Source organism: Phacochoerus africanus, chromosome 3 (assembly GCF_016906955.1).
Source record: "Phacochoerus africanus isolate WHEZ1 chromosome 3, ROS_Pafr_v1, whole genome shotgun sequence".
Classification (NCBI taxonomy): domain Eukaryota; kingdom Metazoa; phylum Chordata; class Mammalia; order Artiodactyla; family Suidae; genus Phacochoerus; species Phacochoerus africanus.
In genome coordinates, this window is record NC_062546.1 from 113799481 (window position 1) to 113826096 (window position 26616).

General features: G+C 49.3%; 2 protein-coding genes across 5 annotated transcripts in view; both read right to left on the reverse strand.

Annotated features, from left to right (window-relative positions):
- The window catches only part of ASH2L (ASH2 like, histone lysine methyltransferase complex subunit), a 32194-nt gene extending 31878 nt beyond the window's left edge, over positions 1-316 (reverse strand). For all 4 annotated transcript variants that reach the window (XM_047772471.1, XM_047772469.1, XM_047772470.1 and 1 more), the window contains exon 1: positions 93-316. In XM_047772471.1, the coding sequence (XP_047628427.1) occupies positions 93-280 (188 nt within the window). In that variant the 5' untranslated portion in view covers positions 281-316. The remainder of the gene's footprint in view (positions 1-92) is intronic.
- A 5009-nt stretch (positions 317-5325) lies between these two features.
- EIF4EBP1 (eukaryotic translation initiation factor 4E binding protein 1) lies at positions 5326-26203 on the reverse strand. The gene is made up of 3 exons (XM_047772486.1): positions 25969-26203; positions 8183-8368; positions 5326-5787 (listed from the first exon to the last, which is right to left on the reverse strand). Exons 1-3 carry the CDS (start codon positions 26111-26113, stop codon positions 5756-5758), a joined length of 363 nt encoding a protein of 120 aa, XP_047628442.1. The 5' UTR covers positions 26114-26203; the 3' UTR covers positions 5326-5755.
- Positions 26204-26616: the final 413 nt, after the last annotated feature.

The following is a 26616-nucleotide window of genomic DNA, read 5'->3' on the forward strand; positions in this document are numbered from 1 at the left end:
GGGGGCGGGCAGGAGGGCTCCCAGGAGCCGCGGGATTCCGAGAGGGGCGGGTCTCCCTCCCCCTGTGCTCCTCGGGCCGCAGGACGTCTCACCCGCTTTCCGCCTCTCCCGACACTGGCTCCGCGGCTGGAGTAACAGACGTCCCCTCGCCAGCCGGAGCGGCTGCTACCGCTACTACCGGCTTCGTCTCCCCTTCTTCTGCCGGTGTTGCATTTACGGCCGCTGTTGGGCCGGTTCCTGCACCCACTCCCGGGCCGGGTCCAGTTCCCGCCGCCGCCATCCCTGCCGCCTTCCAGACTTCTCGCGAGATTACTATGTGGGTCTCGCGCGAGTTGCTGATCTGCCCTCTAACCCTCAAATAGTAAAGGTTTTCGGTGGGTCCACCGCCTGCCTAGGGAAGGCGCTCTCCAAGCCCGCTTTAAGATCGGCGGGCAGGCAGAGATGGGCGGGACCTCGGGGCTCCTAAGCCACCGACTCACCCCGCCAGGTGTTGGGCGGAGGAGGCGTGTTTACTACTGGGATTTCGTCTACGATGCACTTTATTTCCAGGGTGGGCGCTGCCCCTTTTCGGGTCTAAGAAAGGAAGCTACCGTGTGATTGATGCGCCTTTGAGAGCGCTGGCAGCCTAGGGACTTTGAACGCTGTGGTGTGCAGTGCAAACGTTCTTCACGGTTAAAATGTGGGAAACGTCTTCCCGCCCCGAAGTAGTTAGTTGTACTGCCCTTAGTGATCTGCCACTTTGAGCGGGTTTCCAGGTGATGTCTAGAGATGGAAGCCTAGACAGGCTGAATCCAGAGCCCCAGCTACACAGGCGAGTGCTGGGGAGGGGACGTGAATGGAGTCTCCAGGCGAAGAGGTGGAACGCAGTGTGTGTTCTAGAAGCTGCAAGCTGCTTAATACTGTGAGAGGAGGAAGATGAAGCCCGAGTGTTAGGTGCTGGAGGACTTGAGAGTTTAGAGGAGCTTGGTCCTTAGAGAAAGGAACAGGTGTGGACTAAAGGTAAGAACCTGAGCAGTCAACAACAATGCAGATAGAAGAGATCATTGGAGTGAGTGGAAGCATTCGGAGCCATGGTCCCCAAGCTTGAGAATACAAACTCCTGGAAGTATTAGGGCCAGGACAGTTTTCAGGAAGTCATTGTTTATATCCTAATACACCTTTATTTTTTGCTTGTTGGGTTGTTTGTTTTGCCTTTTAGGGCTTCTGGTGCAGCATATTGAGTTGTCAGGCTAGGGGTGAAATGGGAGCTACAGCTGCCGGCCTATGCCACAGCCAGAGCAAAGCAGGATCTGAGCTGCGTCTGCGACCTACAGACCTACACCAAACGCTGGATCCCCCACCCACTGAGTGAGACCAGAGACTGAGCCGGCGTCCTCAGATACTAGTAGGCTTTATTTTCACTGCACCACAATGGGAACTCCTTTTTTTTTTTTTTATTATAGTCGATTTATAATGTGTCCATTTCTGCTGTATAGCAAAGTGACCCAGTCATACATATGTATTTCCTCATATTATCTTCCATTATGGTCTATCATAAGAGATTGAATAAAGTTCCCTGTGTTGTACGGCAGGACCTCATTGCTTATCCATTCTAAATGTAATAGTTTTCATCTACTAACTCCAAACTCCCAGTCCATCCCACTCCCTCCTCCTTGGCAACCGCAAATCTGTTCTCCTAGTTTGAGTGTTTTAATTCTGTAGACAGGTTCATTTGTGCCACATTTTAGATTACACATGTAGGTGATATCACAAGTGTATTTATCTTTCTGACTTAATTTCACTTAGTATGAGAATTTCTAGTTGCCTAATACACCTTTTTCCATTTTACCAAAGAAACGCATACCTCTCTCCAATGCTGAAGCCAGTCTTACTATGCTGTATTGTTCCAGGGTATACACTCTGGAACATCAAACACCAGAGCAATTGAAAATATGTAGATATTTTGATTTCCCAATTGCTTCCCACTGGTCCTTGCCTACTTTTACCCACAGGTGAACTTTCTGGGGAATTCCCCTAAAATCTTGACTCTCAAATATTCTCTTCCCTCACCCCAAGCTCTTACCATTTTAGTTCCTGCCTTCTCCTCCAGACTTTGGACACTGTATTCCTCCAGTTTTTCTTCTCCCTCTGCTTTCTCAGGTGCCACAGTTAATCATCTGAACTGCCCTCTTTATAGCATCTTTATTGTCTCTAATCCTGGCCCTTACTTTTTTACCTGTGAGACAAAACTGAAAGCTCAGATGAAATGTTCCCACTTATCTTTGCTGTGATACATATGTTGAAGATCACGGAAGCTAGGAATTGAAGCCACACAGCAGATGTGGAGGCTCAGCCACCAATATTTTCTCTGGGTCTCCTGTTCCCCTTACAAATGGCATCTTTATTCCATCCCTCTTCTTTCCTCTAGTCTGGAGAGACGGATTCCCTTCCTACCGTCGGGTATAGCTTCTCTGTCTCCGCTAGCTGATTCAGCCCTTCCACCCACTTTCTTCAGAAAGTTGCCCCATCAACTACCATTTTGCCAATATTTTCAATCTCTGGTCCCTAAGGATGTATAAAACTGTTTCACCAGCCTTGACCACTTGGTTAAGGTGATATCTGCCAGTTTTTCCACTGTAAAAATTACTGTTTTCATTTTCCACATTCTATTCTAAAAGCAGTCACCAAGTCTAGGCCATACATTCAAGTGACTGGGAAATTCAAGTTCTACCTCCTAAAGGAAGGAGTATCAAAGATTTTGTGGCCATATGTTAAAATTGCCACCACAGGGAATTCCCGTTGTGGCTCAGCAGGCTGAGAACCCTACACAGAGACCATGAAGATGCGCTTTCACTCAGTGGGTTAAGGATCCAGCGTTGCTGTGAGCTGTGGTGTAGGTTGCAGACACAGCTCAGATCCCAAGTTGCTGTGGGTGTGGCGTAGGCTGGTGGCTACAGCTCTGATTGGACCCCTAGTCTGGGAACCTCCATATGCTGCAGATGCAGCCCTAAAAAGACCAAAAAAATATATATATATACATATATATATGTATGTATTAGGGAGGGATATTTTGAGTCTGGGCAATTAATCCTGTTTTGTGCTGAGGGGATTTTTTTTTCCTTTTTTTAGGGGGGCAGCAGGGGGGCGGGGCGTGCCGACGCATGTGAAAGTTCCCAAGCCAGGGACTGAACCCACACCACAGCAGCAACCCAAGCTGCTGCGGTGGCAATGCCAGGATCCTTAACCCACTGTACCACAAAAGAACTCCAAGACGCAATTTTTTTTTTGACTGATGGAATTTCCAGACTTGAGAATAAAAAAGGAGTATAAAATAAAACAGTATTATACCATGATCATAGTTCTGTTATTTGTTGGTATACACAAAGAAAAATCTGGAATTATGCTCACTAGACTTTTATCAGTGGCTATCTCAGGAATTGGAGGTGATTACAGAAACTTTCTACTCTTCCCACAATTGTAGTTTCTGTGATTAGAGAAACTTTCTACTCTTCGCATATTTTAGATTTTTCTATGAATTAGATTTAGAATCAGAAAAAAAATTAACATTTTAAAGCTTCACACAAAGCCACACAAAGTAATTTGTCCCATGTAAGCAGATAGGGTTGGGGTTAGGGTCCCTGGAGAAAAGAACCAGGTACGGCTTTCTAGACTTAAGTCATTTTTGGTCTAAGCCATTCTGTAATCTAAGCCTGGCCACAATGCTTGTCAGAATAGGTCTCAGTAATAATGATCTTAAGAGAACAAAAGGACAAACTTATCAGGCAAGAGAAATAACAACAGTAAAGGTCAATTGTAAAGATTCCCAGTTCTGGAGTTCCCAATGTGGTACAGTGGGTTAAGAATCTGACAGAAGCAGCTTGGTTTGCTGTGGAGGTACGGGTTTGACCCCTGGCCCATAGCAGTGGTTTAAAGGATCTAGTGTTGCTCCAGTTGCGGCATAGGTCAAAGCTATGGTTCTCATTCAGTCTCTGGCCTGGGAACTTCCATATACCATGGATGTGGCCATTAAAAAAAAAAAAAAAAAAAGGGAGTGTATGTTGCAGCTCAGCAGTAACGAACCTGACTAGTATCCATGAGGATGTGGGTTTGATCCCTGACCTCACTCAGTGGGTTAAGGATCCTGTATTGCCACAAGCTACGGTGTAGGTTAAAGATGGGGCTCAGATCCTGCATTGCTGCGGCTATGGTGTAGTTTAGCAGCTGCAGCTCTGATTCAGTCCCAAGCCTGGGAACTTCCATATGCCACAGGTATGGCCCTTAAAAAAAAAAAAGTAGTTATATTCCTTACCAACTTTAGCTGTGGACCAAGAATGACACCCATTACACTGGTGAAGAGGAAAGTGTTAGTTCTCCAGAAGAATTGTATTTAATTTTATTTATTTATTTATACTTTTGGGAGCCACATCCATGGCATATGGAAGTTCCCAGGCTAGTAGAATCGGAGCCACAGGCCTACACCACAGCCACAGCCATGCTCCATCCAAGCCACATCTGCCACCTACACCATAGCTTATGGCAATGCCCAATCCTTAACCCACTGAGTAAGGCCAGGGATCAAACCCACGTCTTCGTGGATACTAGACCAGATTCGTTTCTGCTTAGCAATGAAGGAAACTCCAAACTTTTTTTTTTCTGCCTTTTACGCCTCCACTGGAGGCATATGGAGGTTCCCAGGCTAGGGGCTGAATCAGAGCTATAGCCACTGGCCTAAGCCACAGCAATGTCAGATCCGAGCTGAGTCTGTGACCTATACCACAGCTCACAACATCGCTGGATCCTTAACCCACTGAGCAAGGCCAGGGATCGAACCTATGTCTTCGTGGATGCTAGTCAGATTTATTTCTGCTGAGCCACAACAGGAACTCCCCTCCCATCTTTCTTATGGGCAAATCTTACATTGCAGTGAAATCCTCAAGGCAGAGAGCTTCACATGTCCGTGACCCCTCAGCAGCTTACACAAAGGGATCAGTTTGGGCTCCTCCCTTGGATACTTGCAGGAAAGGGGTGCAGAGTGAAGGTGACTCAGTCACTGGGCACACCTGGGGGTGGGGGGGAGACAGCCCAGAATAGAGGTATCACCCATCACTGAAAAACAGGAGATGGAGAGTAGCACAGCTCCAGCCCAGCCCCACCTGTCATCAACCCGTGTGTGATGCCAACTTCTCTGAGCCGTACAGTGACGATAACACTTGCTCTACTTACCCCCATGGGATCCGTGCCACCGTCAAATGAGATAAGGCATAGAAAGTGCATGATGGGCACCATGCATGTGACATTGGCGTTAGCCATCCAAATGGAGTGGAAAAGAGCTCAGACAGGGGCCAATTCTTGGCCCTAGGGCAAAGGTGGCTTTTATTTCCTTTCTTGGGAAGAGAGAGGGATGGGAGCATTTCCACACACCAACCTAAGGAAGGGGTGGGCACACCCTCCCCAGGAGGATGCTGGAAGAGCTAGAGGACCATTCAGAAGGGCTCCTCCTAGTCCACGAGCTGGCCCTGGGCTGCAGGGTATGCCTGAGGTCACTCCTCTTGGGGTGACAGCACCTGCAGGAGTGGAGGCACATGGAGGTATCTGCTGGTGTTCATGAAGAAGGGGGAGCAGGTGCCCTGAGTGAGGGAGCAGGGGGCTGGGGCAGCCGACCCCACGCCCAACGCCTGCCCAGGATGGCAACTTTCATAAGGCCGGCTGGTGGGATCCTTCTCCCGAAAGGGGCCACTGGGGCCCAGAGGCATTGCTCGATCCCATGGCTGGTCCTTTAAATGTCCATCTCAAACTGTGACTCTTCACCTGGGGAAAGAAGGAACAGAGGGCCAGGTGAGCAAAGGGAATTGGGCAGGGCTGACATTCTAGAGGCCAGGAAAAGGCACTACTTCCCATTCTTCTGTCCCTACCAGCAGAGCAGGGGCCAGGTTTGGGCTGCCAAGCACAGAGGAAGGGTGGGACCAGGAATTCCTGGAAATACATGTCCAGCTATGCTCCCTTCCTCAAGTCTTAAAGGCAGAGCAAAGACCACATCTCCCAGCAGGAGAGGTGACAGCCCTGAATTCCATATAGGCATTATTATTATTACTACTACTATTATTATTATTGGCTATGTCCATGGCATGCGGAAGTTCCTGGGCCAGGGATCAAACCTGTGCCACAATAGTAACCCAAGCCACAGCAGTGACAATGCCAGATCCTTAACCCACTGAGCCACCAGGGAACTCTAAATGTATCATTTTTAATAAGTGTGAATGGTTCCTTGTGATTTGAAATATATACAACTTCACAGACAAATATTCCTTAAACATAAAACCCTTTTGAGCACATGTCCCAACTTCTTGTTTAGAAAACAGTACCCTAACCTACCAGGCATATATTCCACTGTGTGTGGAACAGCCTGACCCAGCCTGTCCCTGTGGCATGGCAGTTATTTGGGTAATTTAGCCACTCACTGCCCTCACCCAACTCTCACCATTACCATTTCCAAGTAATTCATGCTGCAGGGGATTGCTTTTCTTTTCTTTTTTTTTTTTAGGGCTGCACCTGCGGCATAGGGAAGTTCCTAGGCAAGGGGTCCAATCTGAGCTGCAGCTGCCAACCAGTATCACAGTCATGGCAACGATGTATCCAAGTCACATTTTAGGGCAGTTCGCGGACACTATGCTGGGTTCTTAACCTGAGCCACAACAGGAATTCTTGGTCCCTTGGCTTCTTATATCCAGTTAAGCAAAAGAGAAAATCATGCTGGCACCCCCCTCCACTAAACCCCAATCCAGCAACTGTGGGGACCACTAGGCCATGATTGTGGGGTCAGAGTGGTCCATATGGGGGCACTGCTGGGCCACCCTCCATTTGTTGTGGGACAGAACAGCTCTAGAAACTGGGAGGGAAGAGGGAGTACAAGAGGGGGCAACAGACCAGGTGAGAGTGATGGAGCAATGTCAGGTGTTGACAACCTCCATCCTCAACTTCCAGTCTTCAGTTGCCCTTCTCATGCTCCCTGTGTGTCTGAGTCCACGCCCTTCCACCCCCTGCTCTCCTTGTCTGAGGGTGAGGCAACCAGCCTGTCTTGGGTGGTAGGGTTCCCAAGGTAATTATGAATCACATCCTGCAGGCCCTGGGGAGATGGCTTCTGCTGCTCTCAGCAGGGCCAGCCCAGCCTGAGGTCCCAGCTGCTTCCTGTCTGGGCTTGGTGCACTGCCTTCCGGATAAAGGGTCAGCAGGCTGCCCGCTGACTCAGGTTGTCTGCAAGTGCTTATGCTGCATCCTTCTGCAGCAGGAGCACTTAGATACCCGGGGCCAGCCAGTCCCAATGCCACAGACTGCGTTCACCTCTGCCGGGCTGGCTGCTCTGATGACTTGGGAGGGTGGAGGTGGGGGATGGAGAGAACAAACACCAGGAAGGACCCAGCTACCCTGTGTCAAACCTTCAGAAACAACTGGTTGCGGAATTCCCCTTGTGGCTGCTCAGGTTAAGAATTGACTAGTATCCAGGAGGATTCGGGTTTGAGCTCTGGCCTCGCTCAGTGGGTTAAGGATCCAGCGTTGCTGTGAGCTGTGGTATAGGTCGCAGATGCGGCTCAGATCCCATGTTGCTGTGACTGTGGCGCAGGCCAGTGGCCACAGCTCCAATTCAACCCCTAGCCTGGGAACTTCCATATGCTGTGGGTGTGGCCCTAAAAAGGAAAGGAAAAAAAAAAAAAAAAAAACCGGTTACACTGTTTCTCCTCTGTTCATCAAGAATCTACTACAGACAACACCCTAGCAGAAGGCATCCTAGAAGCCTTTCTGATACAGACATGTAATTTCCTAGAGGGCGAGGACACTGGGCCTTTGATAGGTCACCTCCAGCACAGGAACATCGTGGGTATGTTCCAAGTGTTGCAGTCGCCTGGAAATGCTTCAGGGACAACTATATAAAGGTTAGCAAAGTGGCTGTGTGGTCCCCTCTTGTTTCAAACAAGCTCCCCACTAGTGAGTTACCAGATGATGGCCTTTCCTGGGTTCCTGGGCCATTTTCATGGGGAAAGCTGGTTGGGATGAAAACTCTATGCTCCATCCCTACCTCCATCCTCTGGGCTCTGGGCTGCTCCATGGAGGGTGGGGTGATCGCCAGTGTTTCCCCTGAACTCCCCCCAGCGGATGGGACCACACATGTTCCTTCCCAAGGGAGAGCCTGGCCAAGTCCTGCACTCACCGCCCGCCCCCGCCGGCTTGTCGTCTGGGCTACTGCGCAGGTGGTTCTGGCTGGCATCTGTGGGGGGCTCATCACCCACAGGGCTGGTGACCCCGGGAATGGTGGGCAGGTCCCTCGGGGGCGTTTTGGTCACAGGTGAGTTCCGACACTCCATTAGGAACTTCCGGTCATAGATGATCCGGGTACCTGGAAGGGGGTGGGAATACTTTTAAGCATCTCGAAGTCCCCACCTGCTCTTTTTCCTACTTCTTTGAGGTATGGCTGCAGCACAGGTGGCAGGTTTTCCTACAAAAGCCAAGGGTTAAGGAACATCAAGGATTGCAAGCAAACCATCAGAAGCTCAGGGGGTGGGGAGAGGAGTAGGCTGGATCAAATTCTTCCTCACAGCCTCAGAAGGAACCACCCTGCCAACCCCTTGATCTCGGACTTCCAGCCTCCAGAACTGAGACCACACATTTCTGTTGTTTTGTTTTGTTTTTTGTCTTTTTGTCATTTTATTGGGCCACTCCCACAACATACGGAGGTTCCCAGGCTAGGGGTCTAATCGGAGCTGTAGCCGCCAGCCTACACCAGAGTCACAGCAACATGAGATCCGAGCTGCGTATTCGACCCACACAATAGCTCACGGCAACGCTAGATCCTTAACCCACTGAGCAAGGCCAGGGATCGAATCTACAACCTCATGGTTCCTAGTCGGATTTGTTAACCACTGCGCCACGGCCCACAGTGCTGGAAAAACCGAATCCACATTCACTAGGGACACCCATGGGGATGCAGGGGGGCATGATAGGTGGGACTCGGGTCCCTGGTCATAACATCAACCTGGCGCCAAGCCCAACAGAGTTCCTGGAGCTCGTTGGCATTAAGCATCGATCCTGGAGTCTGCAGAGGTCAGCAGCCCTGGAGCAAGGCACCTCCCCCCAGAAGCAGAGTGTTTCCCACAACCAGGGCTTCCTGCCCCCTGCCCCACCCCCCCAAAAAGCCCAGGGACAGAGAAGTAAGGCTTTTACTCCATGCTTGCCTGCAGCCCAGGACTCTGCTGCCACCAAACTGCCCTGAGGTCCCATCCCAAGGGCATTCTGATTGCATCCTTCATCCGCTGTGTTCTCTCCTCAAAGCCCACTGACTCCTGAACTCTGCACTCAGGGTTATCATAACTCCATCACATCCAACAGTGGAGACCATGTGTTTTTTTTTCTTTTTAGGGCCACATATGGGGCATATGGAAGTTCCCAGGCTAGGGGTTGAATCACAGCTGCAGCTGCCGGCCTACACCACAGCCACGGCAATGCCAAATCGAGGGCAGGGATTAAACCCACATCCTCGCAGACACTGTGTCGGGTTTTTAACCTGCTGAGCCACAATAGGAACTTCCAAGAACGTGCATTTTTTTATGCACTTTTCAATTTCCTCCTTACTGACCCCCGCGGGATATCTAGAATCTTTAACTCCATTTTACAAAGGAGCAAACAGAAAATTCATTCTGCCAACTGGTAGAAATGAGAATTTTCCTGCCTAGACTTTGTGGAGAAGACGGTCACTCAGGCTTTCCTGTCCCACAAAGGCTTTCTTTACTAAGCCCACTTCCCCTCGATGCCCCTCCTCAGCCCAGCACCCATTTACCCATCCGCTCTGACGGGTCACCACACTTCACGCTTTGTACTTGGTACACACTGCATTCCTTTAATGTTCACTGTCCCTTAAGTGTCACCCTAGGGTGAGAACCATGTCTTACAGAATTATTCACTAACCTTAAATTAACCCAAGACAACTCTGGTGAGGGCAGCTGCCTGAGAGACACCTTAAAAAGGAGTGTTTTCTTGGAGTTCCTATTGTGGCTCAGCAAGTTAAGAACCTGACATAGTGTCTATGAGGATGTGGGTTCAATCCCTGGCCTTGCTCAGTGGGTTATGGATCTGGCATGGCCTTGAGCTGCAGCGTAGGTTGCAGATGCAGCTCGGATTCAACCCCTAGCCTGGGAACTTCCATATGCTACAGGGGTGGCCCTAAAAAGAAAAAAAAAAAAAAGTGTTTTCTCAAGCAGAGGACCCAGGAGCCTAGCAGATGGGTACTTGGTAAAAGGGAAGAGGGAGGGTACTGCGGTTTAGCCCTTGTTTAATCCGCATGATCTCTAAAGAACCACCATGGTCCTAGTAACTTAACACCTCCTGAACATTTGTTGATGGCTCCCTCCTCAACAAAGAGCAGGCCTCGGCTCACAGCCTTCAGCAGGCAGAGGAATCAAGCTAGAATTTACAACTGTCTTGTTGTTGTCATTATATTTCTTTTTATAGCTACATTCTATTTATGGCCAGTGAGTCTAGTTTTCCATATATAGTTGTGATCTCAGGCTTTCTTTTAATATATACATATAGGATATAACTGAAAACGATAATACTTTATTTGGAATAAAATATAATTAAAAACTAAACTCAGAGGAGAGGGATAAATCAGGAATTTGGGATTAACAGACACATACTACTATAGATAAAAAAATAACAAGGACCTACTATATAGCACAGGGAACTGTACTCAATATCTTGTAAGAAACTATAATGGGCAAGAATCTGAAAAAAAAAATCTATATAGATATGTATAACTGAATCACTTTTCTCTACACCTGAAACACTGAAATTCAATTGCACTTCAATTGTTAAAAAAAAAAAAAAATAACAACTAGGAGTTCCTGTCGTGGCGCAGCAGAAACAAATCTGACTAGGAATCATGAGGTTGCAGGTTCGATCCCTGGCCTTGCTCAGTGGGTTAAGGATCTGGCGTTGCCATGAGCTATGGTATAGATCGCAGATGCGGCTCGGATCTGGTGTTGCTGTGGCTGTGGCTGTGGCCAGCAGTTGTAGTTCTGATTAGGCCCCTAGCCTGGGAACCTCCATATGCTGCAGGTGCAGCTCTAAAAAGCAAAACAAAAACAAAAACAAAAACAAACAAAAAAATTAATTAAAAAGGGAAGGTGATAAAATTCATTGAGTAATTAAAAAAAAAAGGGAAGGTCATGGCCTACACCACAGCCATAGCAACACCAGATCCGAGTTTGTGGCAATCAATGCCAGCTCCTTAACATACTGAGTGAGGCTGGGATCGAACCTGCATCCTCACAGTTACTTGTTGGATTCTTAACCTGCTGAGCCACAAAGGGAACTCCATTTTTTAAATTTATTTTTATTGTTATGGCCGCATCCATGGCACATGGAAGTTCTCAGGTCAGTGACTGAATCTGAGCCGCAACTGTGGCAACGCTGGATCCTTGAACCCACTGAGCCTGGCCAGGATCCAACCCAGGCCTCCTCAGCAATCCAAGCCTCTGCAGTGGGATTCTTTGTTCTTTTTTTTCTTCTTTTTTCATCTGAAATCAATCATTTTTTATTAGTGTTCACTCTTGGTTGCAGTGGGATTCTTAGTCCACTGTGCAACAGCGGGAACTCCCTGGCCCCAATTTGGAACCCAGGACTTCAAGATGCCCTTCCTGGCCAATAGGCTGGGAACATCTCCCTCTCTCAGGGATATGATGAGTGACATTCCAACAGCTGAGATGCATTTCCCCATGTTAACTCCAGAGAGAAGAGGGACCAGTCTGCATCTCTGAGCTCCAGTGTGAGTTAATAAGACTGGGCTCCCAGTGCAGAGGGCTTGAGATGGACAGTGACAGATGCCCAAGGACGAACTTTGCCTACTGGTTCGTATTGGCCCAGTCAGACTCCAGCCTCTCTGGGCAGCCACTCAGACTTGCTCTCCTTGTCTGAGAGGCTATAATGCTGAGGATGACAGCCCCGCTCTTCATCACCAGGAGGGTTAAAGTTCAGAGCTCACATTCCTTAGCGAGAGGAGTGGACAGCAAAGGACACCGAACTGGAGCTGTAATTTAGGCTCTGCTACCATTCAGCCAGGTGACCCTGTTCACCTCGCCTTGTGTCTGCCTCTCCCCTGTCCTGGCCTCACCTGTAACACATAATTTCCTTACCTGTAACATGAAAGGCTATGTACCCGTGAGCCCCAGTGGCCTACAAATGGAGAACAACAGTGCCCTCTCCGTGAGGGAGGATGTCTTGGCTTCAGAGATGGAACTATATTTCTGTTTCTTAGTCCTGAAGACCTGGCACCTTACCTCCTTATCTCCTTGCCTTCCTCCACCTTGGCTTTTTAAAAAAAAATAGTTGATTTTTTGTCTGTTTTCTTTTTAGGGCCACATCCGTGGCATATGGAAGTCCCCAGGCTAGGGGCTGAGTTGGAGTTGCAGCTGCCGGGCCTATGCCACAGCCACAGCAACAGCAACAGAGCATCCGAGCTGCGTCTGCAACCTACACCACAGCTTACGGCAATGCTGGATCCTTAACCTACTGAGCGAGGCTAGGGATTGAACCCAAAACTTCATGGTCCCTAGTTGGATTCGTTTCTGCTGTGCCATGATGGGAACTCCTCTAATTTTTTTTTTTTTTTAATTGAAGTATAGTTGACTTACAATATTGTGTTAGTTTCTGGTGTAGAGCATAGTGATTCAGTTATATAGGTATGTATGTGTATGTGTGTGTGTGTGTATATATATATATATATATATATATATATATTCTTTTTCATATTCTTTTCCATAATCTTTTCCATTACGGTTTATTACAGGATATTGAATATAGTTCCTTGTGCTCTACAGTGGGACCTTGTTTATCTATTTTACATATAATAGTTTATATCTGCCAATCCCAGGCTCCTAATACCATCTCAGCTTTTTGGTTGGTTTGTTCACTCCACAGTAGGGAACCAATCCCATCAAAGTTGAACCTAAGAGCTGGAGATTCAGTCATCTCAAAAAAGAACTTGGGGAGTTCCCATAATGGCTCAGCAGAAAGGAATCTGACTAGCATCCATGAGGATGCAGGTTGGATCCCTGGCCTCACTCAGTGGGTTGAGGATCCTGCGTTGCCGTGAGCTGTGGTATAGGTCGCAGACACAGCTCAGATCTAGCATTGCTATGGCTGTGGCGTAGGCCGGTAACTACAGATCCAATTGGACCCCTAGCCTGGGAACTTCGATATGCTGCAGGTGTAGCCCTAAAATAAAAATAAAAATAAAATAAAGAACTTGGAGGTCAGTAGCTTCTGGCTCTGAGGTTCTTTTAAAGGTCAGTGATCTCTAGGGAATTTTTTTTTTTTTTAATGGCCACACAGCAGCATATGGAAGTTCCCAAGCTGGGAAACAAACCTGCACCTCTACGGTGACCTGATATGCTGCATTTGGATTCTTAACCCACTGTGCCACAGCAAGAACTCCCCCAGTGACCTTTTTTCCTTTCCCTTTTTTTTTTTTTGGTCTTTTTGCCATTTCTTGGGCCACTCCCAAGGCATATGGAGGTTCCCAGGCTAGGGGTCTAATCAGAGCTGTAGCTGCCAGCCTACGCCAGGGCCACAGCAACGCAGGATCCGAGCTGCATCTGCGACCTACACCACAGCTCATGGCAATGCCGTATCGTTAACCCACTGAGCAAGGACAGGGATCGAACCCGCAACCTCATGGTTCCTAGTCGGATTCATTAACCACTGCACCACGACGGGAACTCCTTCCTTTTCTTTTTACAGCTGCACCTGCAGCATATGAAAGTTCCCTGGCTAGGGGTCAAATTGGAGCTGCAGCTGCCAGCCTATGCCACAGCCACAGCAACTCGGGATCTGAGCCACATCTGTGACCTACACCACGGCTCACGGCATTGCTGGATCCTTGACCCACTGAATGAGGCCAGGGATCGAACCCACATCCTCATAGATACTATTTGGGTTCATTACCGCTAAGCCACAATGGGAACTTCTGAACTATTTTTAAAAGGACAGTTGAGTAGTATTAAGTATATCCACATTGTTGTACAACCCTTCTCCAAGACTGTTTTCATCTTGCAAAACTGAAACTATTCATGAAACAACTCCAACCGCCATCCCCCCCGCAAACACACACACTGCCAGACCCTGGCAACCACCTTTTCTCTACTTCCTGCTGGACTGCTCTAGGTCTCTCACATAAGTGGAAACATATAGTATTTGTCTTTTTGTAAACTGGCTTGCATAATTTAGCATAATGTCCTCAAGGTTCATCTACGTGGTTGGACCATGTGTGGGAACTTCCTTCCTATTTAAGGCTGAAAAATATTCCACTGTATGGATAGACCACATTTTATGTATCCATGGACATGTGGGTCTCTTCCACCTTTTGGCTCTTGTGAATAATACTGCGGTGAACATGGGTGTGCAAATATTTTGAGACTCTCCTTTCAATTCTTTGGGGTACATACACAGAAGTGGTCCCCAGCATTTCTTTAAAAAAAAAAATCCCTAATTACACTTAAAAGAGAAAAAGAGGAGTTCCCGTTGTGGCTCACCAGAAAGGAACCCAACTAGTATCCATGAGGACTCAGGTTCCATCCCTGGCCCCGCTCAGTGGGTCAAGGATCTGGCGTTGCCATGACCTGTGGTGTAGGTCACAGAGGTGGCTCAGATCTTGTGTTGCTGTGGCTGTGGCGTAGGCCAGCAGCTGCCCCTCCGACTGGACCTCTAGCCTGGGAACCTCCATAGGATGCAGCCCTAAAGAGAAAAAAAAAAAAAAGAAACATATACATTGCCCACAATATATTGTTTGAGATATAGTCATAGAACTGTATCTACTTTGTGTTTGGTTATCTGGGGGTGAGGAATGAGGTAAAAATTCAAACAAAAACCTGTCTTTTATTCTATAGAAGCTTTAAAACAATTACACAGCTCTAATAAGGATATAGGGGTATTAAACAAACAAATAAGGATATAGGATTAGAATCTCCTTCCTAGTAAGTCAAAATTGCTTTGGGCATATATTCAGAAAAGATGAAAACTGTAATTCAAAAAGATACTTTGGGGAGCTCCTGTCGTGGCGCAGTGGTTAACGAATCCGACTAGGTTAACAATGTGACGTTGCCATGAGCTGTGGTGTAGGTCACAGACGTGGCTTGGATCCAGCATTGTGGCTGTGGTGTAGGCCGGTGGCTACAGCTCTGATTAGACCCCTAGCCTGGGAACCTCCATATGCCGTGGGAGCGGCCCTAGAAAAGGCAGAAAGACAAAAACAACAACAACAACAAAAAGATACTTTTGGAGTTCCTGCTGTGGTACAGACAGTTAAGGATCCCTCTGAGGGGCACAGGTTCAATCCCTGGCCTGGGAACTTCCATATGACCCAGGTAAGGCCAAAAAAGAAAAAGAAAAAAAAAGGATACATTTACAGTAGCTAAGACATGCACCAGAAAATTGGTTTAAGGAGATGTGATACACACAGACACACACACACACACACACACAGGAATATAACTCAGCCATGAGAAAGAATGAAATGCCATTTGCAGCAACATGGATGGACCTAGAGATTATCATACTAAGTGAAGTAAGTCAGGCAGTGAAAGACAAATATTATATATGATATTGCTTATACATGGAATCTAAAAAACAACACAAATGAATCTATATACAAAACAGAAATACAAAACAAACTTATGAAAAAAAGACAAAAACAAACTTATGGATGCCAAAGGGGAAAGGGGGAGGGATAAATTAGGAGTATGGGATTAACAGATACAAACTACTTTACATAAAGGAGTTAAGCAACAGGGATTTACTATAAAGTCCAGGGAACTATATTCAATATCTTATAATAACCCATAGTGGAAATTAATCTGAAAAATATATATAACTGAATCACATTGTTATACACCTGAAACTAACACAATATTATAAATCAACTATACTTCAATAGACAATTTAAAAAAAAAATGGTGTGGCTGGAACAAGGGAGACTTCCCACCCCTACCCCTGAAAGCCCAGGGGCTCTTTGCTGGGCTGGGGAGTGGAATGGTAAGGTCACCCCCTCAGCACATCTCTGGGCTGTGTGCACCAGTTCTGTCCACGGTAGACTTTAACACCTGAACTATATTCAAGGATGGGGTCCACCACAGCCCAGGAACAGGTGTTAACCTTTGCACACACAATTGCTCAATCCCATGCCCTGGAGTAGGTGTGCGGTGCTGTGTAGTCACTCACTGAACCCCTCTAAATCACACCATGCTAATTATAAAAAAAAAGTTTATAACAAAAATGGACTGATGTTCAGATTTTCAAATCAGAGTCAACTGCACATTTACACAGCATTGTCTCAACATGAAGCCCAAAAGGGAACAGGAAAAAAATGAGTGTTTCTGTAGTTCCTTTATGTTTGCTTTATGTTTGTTAGAAAAGCAGCTTCAGGAATGTAACGGACACAATATCAGCTCCCTGATCTGAGACACGCACTTAGAGGAGAAAGACCTAGAAATGAACAATTACAGTCCAGTGTGTGGAGTCTAAAAACAGAGGCATAGGTGAGGACCACGGAGGGATAAGGAGAGAGGAGAGCTATCCTGTGTGAACTGCTGGTGACAGAGAATCCAAGCCCCCTGCCCCTGAACCCCTAAGCCAGAAAAGGAGCCTTGTCACCCCAGTTCTGCACTGCCCCCAAGTTAGGGACGGCCCATGGATGACACAGACAGGAGATTCTGCAGGTGCAGAACAGGGCAATCCAGAACCTGCCACCTTGCAGGGTGGAGGGAGAAGAGACAGGACAGACAGGTGCTAGGGAAGAATTCAAGATTGAGTATAACCAAGGCTGTCTTCTAACAGAAAGCCCATTTAAATGTATCACCATATTGACGCCAGGACAATATAAATCCAGCTGGCTGCCAGTTTCCAGCTATGCAGAGAGAAGGTGGGGACCACATGAGCAGGGAGATAAATATGTGCTGCTCTTCCTACACCTGGACATTAGAGACCCAGCTCTCCCACTTGCTGGCTCTAACCACCCTGGGTGTTGTTACTCCCTGTCTCTGTGCCTAATTTCTTCTTCTGTAGAATGGGGTCCATGGTGATGATGACAGTTTACGTCACAGGGTCACTGTGTGGGCTAGCACAGTGGCTGACAAGGAAAGCCCTAAACAAATCCAAGCTATTACCACAACCACTGTGGCTTCAGTTATGGAAGGCAAACAAACGAACAAACAAAAATGCTGCCTGCATGTATGAAGCAAGGCAGACATTCCCCCAGGGTCTGGTTTCCTTACCTGTAAACAACGGTTTATTCTGGGCTCATTCAAACTATTTTTAAAGCACCAACCCCGCACCAGGCTTTAGAGGTGATCTCCAGGGTCTGGTCCAGCTCGGATTCAGAATCTTTTATTTTTAGGACCTCCCTGTGGGCAGGTGCTGAGTGGTGTAATTGGCCTGGGGCTGGGAGGCGGGAAGTTCTAGGCACCAACCTGGGTGCACCCTGTGCCAGTTCTCAAACAGGAGCTGCGGCTTCATCCCTCAGCTCTGAGAGGAGGGTCCCGGTAAGATCGACACCTCACAGGAGCGTGGTGACCATCACATCACCACATCAGTCCTGCTACCTGGGGGCTAGGCACTGCACCCATGGCCTGACCTGCCAGGTCTGTGTGCCCCTCTCAGCCCCCGCAATAGAGACACATGATCCTCAACTAATAGACAGGAGACTGAGGCTCTGAAAGGCTATAGAGTTCCCTGGTGACCTAGTGGTTAAGGATCTGGCATTGTCACTGCTTGTTCAATCCCTGGCCCAGGAACTTCTGCATGCAATGGGCATGGGCAAAAAAATAAATAAATAAAATAAAATAAAAGGCTGGCCCCTCACAGACACCCAGAGGCAGAGCTAACCCACCTTGCCTTCAGCCCTAATCACTAACCCGGGGCCACTGCAGAAACCCCAGGGGTCTTCAGACTCCTGCCCACTCCTGGCAGGAACAGGATGTTCCCTGAGAGGGAGGCCCTCTAGATTCCTTCTCCATCTCTCTGCAGGCCCCACCCTCGAGTCCCACAGGCTGCTGGATGTGGCTCCTGTAAACTGAGCTGGTCCCTAGCTTTCCCCTGGGCCTCCCCTGGCAGGAGCCCTCCTGCCCAGAGCCGGGGACATGAGGCTGATGAGAGGACAAGGCCAGAATTCCTAGAACTGCTGTTCCCCTTCCAGGGAGTGTTTCCCAACAGGGACAGGCTCCGCATGCCTGTGCTCGAACGCAAGCCTGCAGCCTGTGAGCACACGCTGGACCCAGCTCTCATCACCTCTCATCCTCCAGAGGCAGAGACACAGCCTCCTCACCCCCAACCCCAGGTCCCAGGCAGGGACCACAGGTGCCTGAGCGGCTTCTCCTCGCTGGGCAATCTGTTTAGCAAGCAGGGCTGACTTGCCAGGGAGAGGAACTGGTGAGAAGAGCAGAGCTCACTTGCTCTGAGACTTTCCTTCATCCCTGGACCCACCAGCTCTTCCAAGAGAGCCAAGATCTGAACTGTTGCTCAGGGGCCAGGAGTCTTAGCAACGACCTAGAGTAACAATGGGAACATCAGCAAGTGGCAAGGGGCCTTCTAGCTGGTCCCTCCCTTCAGGCCCCATGGGGGAAGAGGCCGGTTTATTTGAAAATTAAGAAAGGGATCGGCAGTGTCTTGGGAGCGCTGGGATGCAGGTTCGATCCCCGGCCAGGCAGAGTCGGTTAAGGATCTGGTGTTGCAGCAGCCATGGCTTAGGTAGTGACTACGGCTGGGATCTAATCCCTGGCCTAGGAGTTCCATGTGCTGCGAATTGGCCCCTTAAAAATGAATAAAAGGGAGTTCCCGTCGTGGTGCAGTGGTTAACGAATTCGACTAGGAACCATGAGGTTGTGGGTTCGGTCCCTGCCCTTGCTCAGTGGGTTAAGGATCCGGCGTTGCCGTGAACTGTGGTGTAGGTTGCAGACGCGGCTCGGATCCCGCGTTGCTGTGGCCCTGGCGTAGGCCAGTGGCTACAGCTCCGATTAGACCCCTAGCCTGGGAACCTCCATATGCCGCAGGAGCGGCCCAAGAAATAGCAAGAAAAAAAGAAAAAGAAAAAGAAAATTAAGTAGGAGGACAATTAGGCTTTTAGAGAGATGGTCAGAACAAAATAGCTGAACGAATTATTCCAGGGCTGGCCAGGCTCCTCCCATTCCCTGTGCACCTGTACAGAGCAAGGTGTGGGTGCCCCCGAAATTCATTACCACCAGGGAGTGCCCCAGTTACACAGCATCAAGCTCTGTGGCTGGAAAGGGGAGGGGCCCTGTTTTTCCGAGTGAAGTGCAGGCCCCACCAATACACATGCTGAAGTCCCATCCCCCAGTACCTCAGGGTGACTATATTTGGAGATAAAGTCTTTTAAAGAGACCATTATGTTAAAAGGGGCTGTATATGAACTATTGCATTTGGAGTGGATAAGCAATGAGATCCTGCACCTCCGTGGCCATGCCTTAGTGTGAGCCCACCCACTTGCAGCTACTGGTATTCTCCCCACTACCCACTGCTGGACCCCCGGGCTCAGAAACTTGACCTCATCCTATGGCCAGTACTCCAGAAAATCAAAGATGTTCAAAGAGGAGTGCTGGGCAGGGTGGGGCAAGCACAGGCTCCTCTGAAGGGTGTACCCAAAGCCTGACCACTTGAAGGGGAAAGCGGAGGTAGGCTGGGCAGAGGAGGCATGACATAAAGCAAATGTATGGCCCAGTGGCCCGGGGCCACAGCCACTTGTATGGTTTGCTTTGTGGAGCTGGACATAAGGCCTTGAAAACAGGGCATGGAATCTATGACGCAATGTTTTCCAGAAGGTGTCTTCTGTTCATAAACCAGCAGCCCATTCACAGGCTTGATTCCTGTCGGCTTCTACACCTGGCCCTGGCTTTGCTGGCCACATAGCTGGGCAGACCGGAAATTCCCCTCAAAGAACTGTTTTTTTTTTTCTTTCTTTTTCTTTTTTTGGCCACTTTGTGGCATATGGAGTTCCGAGGCCATGGATCAGATCCAAGCCGCAGTTGTGACCTATGCTGCAGCTGCGCATTGCCAGGTCCTTAACCCACTGTGCTGGGCGGGGAATAGAACCCACATCCTGGTGCTCCAGAGACAACACTGATCCCACTGCACCACAGCGGGAACTCCTCAAAGGGCTATTGTTTGAGGCTTGGCCCTTGTGGAACCTGGTCTGAAAATGCAGCCCCCATAAATCCTCCCACCCCTGTTTGCATGTGTGGCTTCTCTCATTCAAATGAGTTATTTCCCCTTTTCCTTGAAGCTGAGCAAGGCTTACACCTTACTTTGACCAATAGAATACTGTTAAGTGACATTATATGACTTCCAAGCTAAGGCCTTGAAAACCGCCATGTAAATAAGCTCATTCTCTATGATGTGAGACCATAAGGACAGATTGAGAGCCCAACCTTTTGGCTGTCCCCAGCAATGCCCAGACAGGTAGATAAGGCCATCTTGGACCTTCTAGCCCAGGACAACCCAGCTGCCAACTATGTGCAGCCAGATGAGTGGACTCAGGTAAGAAGTTCAAGGAATGCCCAACCGGGCCCAAAGAATGAAGAGAAATAACAGATTGCTGTTGTTGAAGTTCCTAAGTCTGGGAATGCCTTGTTACACAGCAATAGCTAATAGATACAGCATTCTCACAGCCATTCTCATCAAGTCAGGTATCTCTAGGCTGGTATCTGAGCTCTCCCTGTGAACCTTTATGAGCATAGGTAGTGGATTACAAGGCCCATGTCCTGGGCATCCAAATGCCAGGGGCAGATGTCACCTATTCCTACCTGGTCAGTGACACTGGCTGCAAACCAGTAAATAAAGAGCATCAATCCCAGTATCTGAGATCCTGGCCCCAATATTTACCTGTTCAGTGTAAAATATCACTTCCAATTTCTGCCCCATAAAAATTGGGGAAAGTAATATCAGGATGCTGTTATTGGTAATACTGGGATAAGCGGAAAAGTTGTTTCTGCCCCTGGGACATTCTAAGATAAATAATTACACCCTGTAACTGAAAAGACAGAAGAGAAAATTTAAACATTATACTAAGCTAGCTCAGACCTAATGGTAGAGAAGCTAGGTTACTCAGAGAATGCCTTCATTCCAGCAATCTTTTCAACCCTCACCTTCTCAACACCAGACGTGGCACTGCAAAGATGAGTGAGACAGCTCTGCAAGAACTTCCTGTCTAACCCAGGGAACAAACAACAAACAAATACACGTGATTCACTGTTATGAATCATGAGGAGGAAGAACACTGGCATGGATCTCAGTAGGACTAGAAAGTAACAAGTTTTTCCTTTGTTTGAACTGGCAAGAATCTGTGCTTACAAAGGAACATTCTTCTTTCACTTCACCTTGGGAAGCAATCCTTTTTTCAATAATGCTGCCCTTTCCTAACAGGAGTTTTCCTAACTTCTGGAACGAGATCAAATAAAGATTCACACAAGAAAACGCCTCAGTATTTTAAACCAACAGACCAATATGGTACCATCCTGCAGGCCCTTTCATTGAATTTGGTAATGAAGGACATTTTGGCTCTTTCAGGGAAAAAAAAAAAAGTCAACATCCTTCTTCAACTAATGAGACCCTGAAGTTCCCTTGTAGTGTAGAGGGTTAAGGATCCAGCATTGTCACTGCAGTGGCTCTGGTTGCTGCTGTGGCGTGGGTTGGATCCCTCGCCACAGGCACAGCTAAAAATAATTTAAAAATAAAAAATGAGGCCATGCCACCTTTAAGGATATTGAAAAAAATATGTAAGGCTCTGAAGGCAGTTCAACAGCTGTGTGTGCACTGTTAGAATGTAAGGCCTACCAGCCTGACTACGTGGAGTGTACTATTCCCACTTGAGTGTTGTACAAGTTCTACAGGGAGGGGGTGGGGGGCAGGGGTCTGCCTAATTGCTTTGGTCTACAGATACAACTCTGAGGTTTATCGTTCTATTTCAGGTGTCTTCATCTTTCTCACTTGCAACCCAAGCCCTCGAGGACAGACTGCCAAAAAAGCCTTTAAAAACAGGGAGGCTTGGGAGTTCTCTGGTGGCCTAGTGGTTAAGGATCCAGTGTTGTCACTGCTGTGGCTTGGGTTCAGTCCCCAGCCCGGGAACTTTTTTTTTTCTTAAATACATACTGTTGTGGGATTCTCCCCCACTTTTTAATTCTTAAAACATGTTTAAATTTTTTACTTATTTTTCTTTTTACAGCTGCACATATGGCATGTGGAAGTTCCCAGGCTAGAAGCTGAATCGGACCCAGCCTACACCACAGCAACACTGGATCCTTAACCCATTGACCAAGGCCAGGGATTGAACCCACATCCTCACAGACACTATATTGGGTTTTTAACCTACTGAGTCACAACAGGAACTCCAAGGCCCATGAAATTTTACATGCCAAGTTTTGCAGCCAAAACAACAGCAACCGCCAAAAGCAAAAACAAAAAAACCCAAAAAAAACCCGAGGGAGGCTCATGGGCATCAGCCGGGTTTGGGATGCTCTACATCAGAGTCCCATCAAAGCCCTTAAGTCACACAGTGTGGAATGTTCTATACACTTTAAAAGGAAGCTCAGGTCAATATAGAAAGAGGCCCATTATACTTCCCTCACTGCCTTCATGTCATGTTAACTATAACATAGAGACAATGTGACTAAGGCACAGGGACGCTGGCTTCAGTGCCCAGTCCACCTTCCCCTCTTCCCAGCACTGTCTGTACAGCAGCCAGACCTGGGAGCTGCCTCAAGGTAAGCTTCCTGGGCATGGGCTCTATTTGTCTAACTGAACAGGGTGCTAGGGACACCTGTAATCCTACCTGCTTACCTCTGATTAACCTTAGCCAGGTACGGGGCTTAGGTATGACCCAAACAACAACCCCGGTAGCCTTGGGGTCGAATGCCCAGTAAGAGACTGGGAACATGGTAGTTGGTAGGGGAAGGGTGGAGGAAAATTTCTGACCCACTCAAAGGTTCTGCTGGTTTATGGTGTTACTGGAGATTTTTAAGACCCCACAGACTCAAATATTCACCTGTGACACTCCCTTAGGTCACTTTCTCTCAAGTTCTCCAGACCACCTAACTTCAGATCAGGGGCTCAGCCTAGGGAGGGTAAATGACCATGAAAAGCAAACTGAACTCAGAGGAATGGAGATGGTTCAAATAATTTGCTCTCCTTTTCTTCTAGGGACAAACACTGCAGTGCCCTTTCTAGCAAGAGTGACCAGTGGACACTCACTCCAAAAGCTTTTTTTTTTTTTTTTTGGCCTAAGGCATGCAGAAGTTTCCGGGCCAGGGATTGAAGCCGAGCCACAGCAGTGACCTGAGCCACAGCAGTGACAATGCTGGATCCTTAACATGCTGAGCCACCAAGGAACTCCTCCAAAAAGCTCTTGACACGCCCCCACCCTCTGTCAAAAACCTGGCTCTGCAGACCTTTCTGTAAAGAGGAATGCTAAGTCCAACCTCAAGAATTTACCTGAATAGAAGCATCACTTTGTGTCAGACCCCAGAGGTCTGAAAGGGTGAGGGTTGTCATATTCGTCACTCATTCCTGAGTACTCAGAGCTTGGTACTTACACCAATGGCTGGGAGCTAGTTAGAAATGCTGGATCTCAGGCCCTACCCCCTCAATTGAAGAATCAGAATCTGCTATGAAATGAGGCCCCAGGTCATTCACATGCACATTGAAGACTGAGAAACAGCACCCCAGATGGAAGCAGAAGCGGGGTAGGAATGACCTTTTTTCATGAGGTCAAGTTCCTCTACTGGGCAGGGCAAAGGGGTGGGCTGAAGTGGGCTTTGGAGTTAGACCCCACACTTTGGCTGAGGCAGAGGCAAGCCTGGGTTCTCCGGATTATGGACTATGGGTTGTGCCTCCCCAGCTGGACATCTCAGACAAGAAAAAAGCTGGCTTCAGGCTCCGGGCACTGCTGGCTTCCTTCCAGTTGGCTGCCAAAATGAAGTTACCGATGCAGAAGCGCCTTTCCCTCCTTCTCAACCAGAGATCTTCAAAAGGAGGGAGGGTGGCTGAGGTCTGCCCCCAACTCCCATTCCCCAGTCCAAAGTGAGAAGTGGGTGGGAGTTCCCTGTAAACAGCACCCCTGGCTATTAGTCCCAATTTGATCCACCCCCACCTAGCAACAAAGGTACAAAACAGGGCTACCTGAGCCTTCAGGCCTGCCTGAGTGCCCACCCCGAACAGATCAAGCAGGGGTTCACACTCTCACTTGAAGGAGCCCCCAAATTGTCCAAATAGGTCCCAAGAGACACAGAAAAAGCAGAACAGCACAGACTACATAAGGTCTAGCTTGGACAGACAATTTGAGTCAAGAGTGGCAAATAGGGAGTTCCCGTCGTGGCGCAGTGGTTAACGAATCCGACTAGGAACCATGAGGTTGCGGGTTCGGTCCCTGCCCTTGCTCAGTGGGTTAAGGATCCGGCGTTGCCGTGAGCTGTGGTGTAGGTTGCAGACACGGCTCGGATCCTGCGTTGCTGTGGCTCTGGCGTAGGCTGGCAGCTACAGCTCCGATTAGACCCCTAGCCTGGGAACCTCCATATGCCGCAGGAGCGGCCCAAGAAATAGCAAAAAAAAAAAAAAAAGAGTGGCAAATAGGATCGCTGGGCACTTGTCCTTGAATCATTTTTAATAGATGAGACAGAATTTCTCCCCTCTATGCTTGGCTGCTATTTCTTGTTCAATGTGGGAAAATGGTATGACATGGGACAGTGGACACGTTTTTCCAAATTGGGGCCTGGGTGCCAGTTCTGGCCTATAAGGCAGCTCGGTTGCACAAGAACATCTAAGATCCTTAAAAGTTCTAACGTTGTGTGTTTTGGATCAAACAGCCCAGGGCTCAGATCTGGCTGCGCTCGCTGGTGGTGGGACAGCTGCTTGAGAAAATAAGCATTGTGGCCCCGACGCTGGCAGGCGGCTAGGCTGCAGCTCCGCCCGCGGCCCGCGGCCGCCCGCACCCGTGTCTCTCAGCGAAGCGCCAGGATCGGTGGAGTTTTTCCAGTAGTTTGGGAAGCAGCGGTGGAAGCGGGTGTAGGGGAGGGAAGAAGGGCAGAAACGGGTGAGCGCAGTGCGAGAACGAAAGAGAAGTGGTGAGCCACGAGGATTTCATCATGCAAACGCGCCGGCAGGTTTCATCAGCGCCCATACGCCAGGGCTCCGGAGCTGGCAGGGAATGCCAGGCTCCTGAGCGCAGCCCAAGGCTGCCCCCGCCCCGCGCCAGCTCAGCTTCCTCTTCCTCATCAACTCTCTGGGAGGTCACACGGCCCCCCTCCCCCCGGAGAGAAGAACGTGTTTTTCTGCACAGCGTTGCCCCCGGCCCCGGGTTCCTTCGCGGAGATCCTCAAGCCTGAAACGGCAATTTGTTCCAGAAGCCGCCGAGGCTCCAAAGCTGAGGGTGCCCCGGGAAGGAAAACGGTCTCTGCCAAGAGCCATTCACCCCAAAAGAGAGCGCCCATCCCGACCCCTAAAAACCTCAGGCCAGCCCTCTCCGTGGTTGGGAGGCCAACCTGACCCCACCCTATTCAGCCTCAGAACAGCCCCCAACACCCACAAGGGGCAGCACACCTCGGCCTATGGCAGTCCTGGAAGCGAGCGCTTGTTTTTGGCGGGGGGAATCAGCTGTCTCTCCCAGAAAGAAGGAGCTATAAGGTGGCATTTGCAGCCGCGGCTCTGCAGCACGCACCCCTAGGGCAGGCAATGGGAGGCGCCCCCCGCGCCCCCCTGTCGTTCCAGGTGGCCACCTCCGTGCCCCTCACAGCCTCCCTCGTGCCCCTTATCCGTTCTTTCCAGTCACCACGCCCCGAAGCCCTGTCGCCCCGTCCAACTGGAAGTTCCCTATCCCTCCCCCTGGCCAGTCAGTCCTTCCCAGCGTCCGCACCCAGAGCCCCCGCGCGGCGCCCCCGGGCCCGCGCCTACCTCCTGGGGTGGTGCTGAAGAGCGTGCCGCCGGGAGTGGTGCTGTAGTCCCCGGGCGGCAGCTGCACGCCATCGCCGAGGACCACCCGGCGGGTGGTGGGGATTGCCCGGCTTGGGGTCTGGCTGAAGCTGCTGCCGCTGGACATGGTCTCCCGCGTGAGGAGCCCGGACCCAGAGCGTGGCCCTGGCGCCCCTCTGGCCTCGCTCTGCCTAGCTCGGGCCCGCCCCGCCCGAGACCGCCCCTTCCGCCGCCTGGGCTGCCACCCCCTGGGATTTGTAGTTCCCGCTGCGCTGCCGCCCCGCCCACCGCCCCGGGGCTGCGGGAACAGGGAGTCCTCTTCCGCGCTGGGTCCCGGGCACCCCACAGACCGGCTCCTGAGCGTAGTTGCTAGCGCCGCTCCCCTATTCCTTTCCGCCTCCTAGCTGCCCCGCCGCTAATCCCTTCGTGTCCCCGAGAGCCACGTGGGCAGGAACCGGTGGATAGGAGGGAAGATTCCGAGGCTTGCCTGTGTTAATGCCTTTCTAGCTCGGACTGCTCTTGGGTCCTAGGGGACCCGGCCCACTCTAGAAAGGCTAGCTGCAACACTGGGACATCAGGCGAGAAGGTCCCCTGCCTCCGAAAGCCTTCCGTGTTCCGTGCTCTATTTCC

What these genes read in the sequence shown, in the direction of transcription:
- EIF4EBP1 (XM_047772486.1), bottom strand. Translation starts at nt 26,113, where the DNA reads ATGTCCAGCGGCAGCAGCTTCAGCCAGACCCCAAGCCGGGCAATCCCC. An exon ending in CTTCAGCACCACCCCAGGAG is followed by an intron (nt 8,369 to 25,968) that starts GTAGGCGCGGGC and finishes ACCCCCTTCCAG; the next exon opens with GTACCCGGATCATCTATGAC. An exon ending in CAAGCCGGCGGGGGCGGGCG is followed by an intron (nt 5,788 to 8,182) that starts GTGAGTGCAGGA and finishes TTCTTTCCCCAG; the next exon opens with GTGAAGAGTCACAGTTTGAG.